This window comes from Sinocyclocheilus rhinocerous, unplaced genomic scaffold (assembly GCF_001515625.1).
Source record: "Sinocyclocheilus rhinocerous isolate Xijiao unplaced genomic scaffold, SAMN03320098_v1.1 scaffold28, whole genome shotgun sequence".
Lineage (NCBI taxonomy): Eukaryota > Metazoa > Chordata > Actinopteri > Cypriniformes > Cyprinidae > Sinocyclocheilus > Sinocyclocheilus rhinocerous.
Genome location: NW_015652416.1, coordinates 1,230,537 through 1,239,450, shown reverse-complemented (window position 1 = coordinate 1,239,450; position 8,914 = coordinate 1,230,537). Strand labels below are relative to the sequence as shown.

Here is an 8,914-nt window from a genome sequence, read left to right as displayed (position 1 = left end):
ATTAAAAAGAAGACCATGTTCTTGTTCTTTATGAAAAGTGGTTTTATTAAATTTTAACATAAAGGCATGTTGTGTGTCACTGCAGTTAAATCGTTGTCTATCATGATAAAACCTTAATATCAAACCTATATAATGAGTTTGAAAATTTTAGAGAAATGCTTAAAGGGTCATATGATGCTGCTAAAAGGAACATTATTTTGTGTATTTGGTGTAATGAAATGTGTTTATGCGGTTTAAGGTTCAAAAAACACATTATTTTCCACATACTGTACATTATTGTTTCTCCTCTATGCCCCGCCTTTCTGAAACGCGTCGATTTTTACAAAGCTCATCGGTCTGAAAAAGCGAGGTGTGCTGTGATTGGCCAGCTATCCAGTGCGTTGTGATTGGCCGAATACCTCAAGCGTGTGGCGGAAATGTTACGTCCCTTACCATATTGTGATGCCCTGTCCGGCCGGAGCGATGATTCAAAAACATGAAAGCCCATTATAAACGAGGCATTCGTTGCATCCAGTGGGGACATAATTATGGATTATAATGAGTTATACTGTCTTTTTATGCGTTGCGTTGCATCGCGCCGCATAATCATACAACCATGTCTGCATTTGTGATCGGAGAAATGACAAACAACAAGCACTACTCTACACTGCCCAAAAAACTCGCTTTAAATATATAAAATATAAAAACTCTTTAAATATAAAAGACGTACTTACAGTCTTTGAGTCAGAACAGCCGGCACTGTTGTCTACTCTTCCAGGAAACAGTCCTCCATAAAATGTGCTGCACACATCTGAATATTTGGGTTGAAGTGTTCTGGAACAGTGTTGTAAATACAACTTAACCACTGATTTCTAGTCGTGTCCATTTTTGAAAGGCCAAACAAAGTAGTTTCGCTTTCACAATGAAACAGCGTCACACACCGCGGCCTACAGTGAGCAGAGGCCGGGGGCTAGTGTGAGGAACGGCGGGAGGGTTAGAGTGAGCAGAGGCGCGGGCTTGAGAACGGCGCGGCCGGCGATTTCGACGAAGGAGCATCCGGAAGGACATGTGACGACTCCGGGCTGGACTCCGCTTCGTCCACGGTGAAAGCCGATCCAGCGATCCACAGCGCAAAGTTGTAGTATTTCCTCAGCGACCAGCTCCAGGCATGACGAAGCAGATATCGTACTGTTTTGGAAGACCAAACAAAGTAGTTTCGCTTTTACAACGAAGCACACAGCGTCTTTACGACATGGCGGCGGAAAGAACAAAACTACAGCAAGAATAAAAGTTATGCCTTCTTTCTTTGCGTGCACATTTGGGCGGCGTTATGCAAATCTTCCCACAGAGCAACGTAGGTATGTTAGGGCGTGTTAGAACGAGCCGTTTTAGGTAGGCGTGGCTGACTCTTAACTTTTATAAAGAATATCTCTTTGGATTTGAGACTGTTCTGGAACAGTGTTGTAAATACAACTTAACCACTGATTTGTAGTCGTGTCCTCTTTTGGAAGACCAAACAAAGTAGTTTCGCGTGTTAGAACGAGCCATTTTAGGTAGGCGTGGTTAACTCTTAACTTTTATAAAGAATATCTCTTTGGATTTGAGACTCTAGTCTTTGCAACTTTACAGATCTTCTTTATGCACCAAGAGCTTGTAACACTCCAAAGAGAAAGGAAAAATTGAAATCGCATCATATGACCCCTTTAATAAGTTTTTAAAAGAAGTCTCTTTTGCTCACCATAGCTGCATTTATTTGGTCAGTAAAAACATATTGTGAAATATTATTAAAATGTAAAATAACTGTTTTCTATTTGAATATATTTAAAAATGTAATTTTGTTCATGCGATTAGGGCTGCACGATAAATCGCATGCGATATTTAACGCGCATCTTGTCAGAAAGCCGGTTCTGTAATCAGCGGTAAATCTCCATCACGTGCGTGCTTTCACATTGAGCAGCATTAACTACACAGAGCCGTTGTTTCCTGACGAGCTGCGCAAAACCACGTTCATATTCGCGCAATTTTTTGCGCAGCTCGTCAGTGAACAACGGCTCTGTGTAGTTAATGCTGCTCAATGTGAAAGCCCGCACGTGATGGAGATTTACCGCTGATTACAGAACCGGCTTTTCTGACAAGATGCGCGTTAAATATCGCATGCGATTTATCGTGCAGCCCTACATGCGATGCAAAGCTGAATTTTCAGCATCATTACTCCTGTTGATTTGGTGCTCAAGAAACATTTCTTCTTATTATTGTGATGTTGAAAACAGTTGTGCTGCTACATTTTTTGTTGGAAACTGGGATACTTTTTTCAAGATTCTTTGATGAACAGCATTTATTAGCATTCTTTTAAAGATTTTTTTTATGACAATGTAAGAGTCTTACTGACACCATACTTTTCAACAGCAGTGTTCATCAGCAATTCACTAAGAATTTGCGTTAGTATTACTGTAAATTGGTGACGTGCTGTGACTTTGGTGCCAAGGCATGGAGACTCACTTCCTTGCCATTCTTTGTAAAAAACACAGTGACGAGTCCGGCATCGAAAGTGTCTGCATAGATACCGCAACCGATTCGGTCACCACGGTTACATTTAGGACCAAACTGCTGACCGACGGGGTTGCCGTTGTACAGCCTGTGAAAAGGAGAGATAGAGTCATCAATGACTTACAACTGGAAAGATTCATGGAAAAAATAAGGGATCTTGAATCAAAAAAATTTCACCAGGCAACCAACAAAACAAAGTTGACAAAAAACACATTTTGTTTAAAAGAAAAATGTAATCAATTATCTATCAAAATACCTTAAATATTCTAACACAAGAAAAAGACAACAAATTAAAAAAAAAATTTCTCAAAGTGAACTTACTTTCCATCATCGGCATGGTAAGCTATTGAATGTGGAAGCCAGCCAGGCTGATGGTCAAGTTTGTAATACTGGGGAACCAGCCCAACAGCAATCGTCCCTCTCACCCCAGTATCCATAATGGTCACCTTGAAGAAGCATAAAAACCATTAAAAACACATGGGCATCAGTATACGTATACACAGCTAACCAGTTCTGCTTTTTTATGACAGTTTGTTCTGAAATGACTAAAGGGCAAAAGACGGCTTTCAGGGACTTCTAAGCAAATGCCACCGGTAATGTGCGTCACGAGCGGCACTGATTCCAAAATAACAGACGGTGTTGGAATCAACAGTTAACAAGAAGCATTAGGCTGAGTCACAGGATGGAAATGTCAGGTAACCTGCTATTAAGAATTTTAACGTCCCGGCTACTACTTATCTCTCCCTTTGTATGCAAAGCATCTCGAGAACAACTTCCACACCCTCTTCAAGGCAACCTCCTCAGAGCTAGTACATTTCCAACATACAGCTAAGAAATTTGGAAAGGACAACCAAAGCTCATTTGTTAAATTTTCTCATGCTCATAAATCAAGTTCTCAGACAGAAAGAGCGATTAGTTTAATTGAAAATTCAACATGGAATAGGATTTGTTGATCTTGAGGGACTATCATGCAAAAAAAACTGATTAATCCCAATGCATGTGACTCAACAATTGCAGCCGTACCCTTGGAGGGGGCAAGCATAGACAAATTTACCCAGTTATTGCTCTACAAACTAAACTTAACTCTGCACCCCCAGCCAAAACCACACACGGGTGTAGAAAAAGGACCCCAACGATTCCAACAGGTTTAAGTCCAAGTCTTCCTTGTCGTCTCTTTCAAGGATTTGCTTTCCAAGCTTTGAGAAGTGACTGTAAATTCTGATACCCTACATTCGAAAGCTTGCTGCTGGATTTAAAGCCTTTCCTGCTGCGAATACAGTGCACAATGATTAATTTAAGGGCACTCAATTATTTTACCACAGCTTCGACGAAGAACCGTGCCATGAACCTTGTGGCTACAAAATTCCACGCCGGAGCTCCAGGGAAAATAATCAATTACACTAATAGAGATATTTCCACTTGACTAAGGACAAAATTGATTTGCACATGCACACGTGAGCAACCTGAGAAAACAGAGCAGAGGTTAATCACTGTATGGCACTTCAATGTTGAAACAGGCAGTGAAGGTGCGGCAACACGGTCCAATTTTGATGGAGCGTTGACTTCCCTGCCCACAGGGGATGAAATGAAACCCCTGTGAAAATGTAATGAGGAAACATGAGGACTACGCTGACGCATATCCCGACTGGCAGATTACCTTTATGCAGAAGAAGGAAAAAAAGTTCCCAGACTTTGCCAATCTGAAGAATTCTGCGTCACCATCAGGTGATGTAGAGAATGTATAAGGCAAGAGCGAGTTCTTTATTGATTACTCATAGCTCGCTGCTGAAGATGTCACATTCATTCCCACTGGCTGCAGATATTCCCAGGGTGCACAATCACGCACTGAGTGACGCTATTGGTCAACAAGATTGCGATACAGTCCGGTCTGAGACATTTGCTTTGAGAAATTTTTTACAAGCCACAGATGATTATTAAATTAGAATAAATGTTACCGTCTCAGTAATTCCTTAAAAAATGGGCAGAACCAAAACACAGACTCAGATTTTACAGAACACTCCTCGATTTAAGAGACAACAAGGATGGGTATGAAAATCAACAAAAATCAACTGGATGTGGATTGCCTATAATTACTGATAAAAATTTGGTTTTAGACTGAAATCAAAAAAAAAAAAAAAAGAATAATTATATCATAACAGAATTAATTAATTTAATTAGGGATACACTTTAAAAATATTTACTTAACACTGAACATTTTTTAACATTCTAGCAGACATTATACAACCAAAGCACAATTTAACTTAAAATTAAAAAGTCAGAAAATCAAAAAAAAAAAAAAAAGAATAATTATATCATAACAGAATTAATTAATTTAATTAGGGATACACTAATTTGAACAAAAGTGACAGTAATGACATATAATGTTACAAAAGATTTCCATTTAAATAAATGCTGTTCTTTTGAAATTTATATTCATCATAAGGATCCTGATAAATATGTTTCACATTTTCCACAAAATATTAAGCAGGAAAGCTTTTTAACATTAACAATAAGAAGAAAAAATGTTTCTTGAGCACCAAATCAGTATATTAGAATGATTTCTGAAGGATCATGTGACACTGAAGACTAGAGTAATGGATGCTGAAAATCGATCTTTGCCATCACAGGAATAAATTACATTTTAAAATATACTCAAATAGAAAACAGTTACTTCCAATTGCAATAATATTTCACAATATTACTGTTTCTCCAGCATTTTTTATCAAATAAATACAGACTTGGTGAGCATAAAGAGACTTCTTTTAAAAACATTAAAAAAAAAAATCTTACCAACCTCCAACTTTTCAACAGTATGTAACAGCTTATTAATTTACTTTTCTATTTTATTTTTTACAGAACAACAGTAAAATTGCAATACTAACATTTATGAATGTAGATGGAGTTGTAAAAATGCCTTGTAAAAATTCATAAAAACGTTACTGAGCAACTGACGAGTAACACTGTTTCAGCGCAGATTTTCCTTGCGCTTTAAACCCTGGCTAACAAGTAGATAGCGCCACGAGCTCATGCGGCACTCTCAGAATAAATGCAATTTGTGTGTGTATTAGAAAACATAACGTTCTACTGTTTATTTGTTTAAGGCCATTTCACGATTTCAATCATCATACAGTAACCACCCCTTCCTCTTTTTATTGAAGACATGAGATGCAGTGCTAAACAGTCTCTCGCTGTCGGTGCTTGTAATGATTTTTGCGTCTTTCTCGGACAGTTTTAAATGCTTCCATACTGCCAATATGTTTGCTGCATTAGTGCACGCCTCTATTTGATCGCGTCACGCCATTGTTCGGTACAATTTATTTGGTCTTTTCGCTTATTTGGCCGAAAGAGATTTTTTGGCTATTTTCGGACAAATAATTTCAGTTGCCGAACATTCAGTGCATCCCTATAGTTATTATCACTAGGGCTGCCCCCCTAATAGTCGACTAATCGTTAGTCGACCAAAATTTTTAGTTGCAGAAAAGAAAAAAAAAACATATCCACAGGCGAAGTCACGCAGTCCGTGACGGACAGATCGTTAACGGCTGGTCTATGTGGTAGGCTAGTACATCGGGCAGGACACCCAAATGCTTGCCTATCATTCATTGACCTCAAATATGGCTTATCTTCTGAAATATGTAAGTATTAGCAGTTTTACATGGCCGCTCAATCTAATGTTAGGCTAACCTTGAAAAATGTGCGCTATTGAAGTGTCTGTGTGGAGTGTAGAAGCGCGCTCACTGCAGGACAGATGGAGGTGCCGGTGCTCTCACATGCTCTTAAAATACTTATTTTTGGTCATACAGATAGGAGTTATACATCTTTCGAATCTGTAAAGACTCTACGTTTATTTATGTGCACTCACAATAACAACAAAACACTGCGCTTTTGTGAAATAATGAAAGCAAACAGGATGCGCTTTCTGGCGTCTATGTCTCTGTGAACTTGAGTGCGAAACGCCGAAACTCTGTGTATATTTGTCTTACAGACATGAAAAAATATATCTATAGAGAGCAAAATGTCTACTTTCAAATGAACCAATTCAAATGGAAAACAAATATTCTCAGATTATGTAATCCATATGAAACATGCATATAGGCGCGTCCACTACAGCGGAGATGACGAGTCAGTGTCACCGACTTCATCTCCTAAACTGAAAACAAAGAAAGCACAGTTTATCAATACATTATTAAAATGTTAATGCAGCCTCCTTACTGTTTTTCCCTGACACATTCATAATCATTAGCATCTGCGGTGCGCTGTGGCAAGCTTTATAAGTGTGCTTGAGAGCTTAGGCTATTTAGGCAATTAAAGGCTTATTATAATGATTTAAATTTATTAATAAATGTGCGATTAGTCGACTAATGCTTCAAATGAACGACTACTAGTCGACCAGAAAAATCCTTAAGTCGAGGGCAGCCCTAATTATCACAACCTACATGTGCACAAACAATAAGTAAAACATGCAGCTCTCGTTATGAATGAGTCACTACCATAACACTGCATGCTAAATATAATGCAACGGTCTCCTAAATGGTCTCAAAAACACAGAAACGTAATAATCATCTCTGTGGAAGAATACATAAGACAGTAACTTCTAAAAAGTAGCTAATACTTTATGTTGATTAAAGTATGTTTGGTAGAAGTTTCAATTAATACATTATTAAATTAGTTTTTATCATTTAGAATTATATGCATTTTAAATTGACTAAAAATTTAAAAATATTGACTACATTTAAAGGCTTTTTCATCAAAGTACAAAGAAGACAAAACCTATGTTTGAAAAGAAAAACAAAAAAACACTGGCTGTCCGTAAGACTCATCTGAGTAACATACAGGGTGTTACTTTCCAGCTCCAATCCCCCAGAGAGGAAGTTCATCACACCAGCTCAATCTGCCAGCAGCAGAAAACCCATCAGAGCTGTCTCCTGCCTCAGATACACATCCAGGCAATGTCTGCTGTGCTCCATAAATTAAATAACGCTTGCCCTCTCCCAAAGACTAATTTATAGCCCAATCCCTGCGAGTTTTCCGGTACTAAATCACCTGGGAGCTTCTTTTCCAAACTGCATTTTATGGCAAAGTTGCTAGAGAGGTAAAGGTGCTATCTGAGCATATCAACTCAAAAGGCAGTGTCTATTGTGATGTGCACGGACACAGGAAGCATTACACATTTTAAAAACAGATTACTAGCAGCTCTTGGAAGTGGTTGCTGACAGTCATAAATTTGTTAGTGATTTTAGCTCAGAACGATTTCATGACCTGATTTGGACAGAATCAGTCGTTAATAATTATCAAAAGTGTCATAAAAGATCTTGATTACCAAGTTTTTCAAACAGCATTCACTTCTGAAAGCTCATTTTCTTTCCAAAAATTGACATGCAGGGCTCGACATTAACGCTTGTCCGGGACAAGTGAATGTTTTGGACGGGCAAGTGAAAGAGAAATTTACTTGCCCAATCGGACAAGTAACTTGAAAATGTCAATACCAAAAACAATAATAATTGTCTTTATTTGTGATATAGCCTTTGTTATAGGGGTGTGTGATATATATCGTCTGTGATAATATCGTAATTGTTGTTTTAACGATGTGTGATTTGTAGGGATGCACCGATACCACTTTTTCCAGTACTCGCCCGATACCGATACTTTTATTTTTGGTACTTGCCGATACCGAGTACCGATACCGATATTTTTATTGCATTTGTACATTTAATATTGGGTATAGAAACCAAAAGGGTATGTATAATGTTAGTTGGTTAACTTCATTTATCAAATAGATACAGTCAAACCAAAATTTATTCAGACACCTTCAACATTTCTCACATTATCACAGTTTATTCGCTATAGTTTAGAAAATGGTAATAAAATATGACAAGAACTCAGAGTTACACTGTGTGAGAACAAATTCATCTTGATAATATTAGATAATTTTGATAGAAAGGATTACAATCAACCAAAATAATTCAGACAGCTGTTAGTATGACAGCTTATCACATGCTGTGTGGTATCGGCGTTTGGTATCGGGGCATTTTAACGAGTACGAGTACGAGTACAGGAGCTCAGTATCGGGCCCGATACCGATACTGGTGCATCCCTAGTGATTTGACATTATCTTTATATTTTTTATTTGTGCTATCATTAGTAATTTCTTTATTTGTTCTTATTTTATTACTGACTGCTTACTTGTCCTTTTTAATTCAATTCAAAGTTTGAAATCAAGCTAATTCGTGCTACTGCAACAAAATTACCCCACCGTAAATACAAAAATTTGTGAGATAGCTAGTTATAATGGTAATTAAACAATGTTTACATATGTATAAAAGCCTACATTAAAATCTGTCATATAAATTGGTCTCTTCATTAGAAATTAGCCTACTGATTGCCACCA

The 8,914-nt window shown here is 37.7% G+C and overlaps 1 protein-coding gene across 1 annotated transcript in view; it reads right to left on the bottom strand.

Annotated features, from left to right (window-relative positions):
- LOC107714925 (SPRY domain-containing protein 3-like) overlaps nt 1–8,914 on the bottom strand; it is a 69,996-nt gene that overhangs the window by 47,405 nt on the left and 13,677 nt on the right. Inside the window, exons 5-6 of the mRNA XM_016520923.1 lie at nt 2,848–2,972; nt 2,479–2,614 (exon numbers count right to left, since the gene is read on the bottom strand). Coding sequence (XP_016376409.1) covers nt 2,479–2,614; nt 2,848–2,972 — 261 coding nt within the window. The remainder of the gene's footprint in view (nt 1–2,478; nt 2,615–2,847; nt 2,973–8,914) is intronic.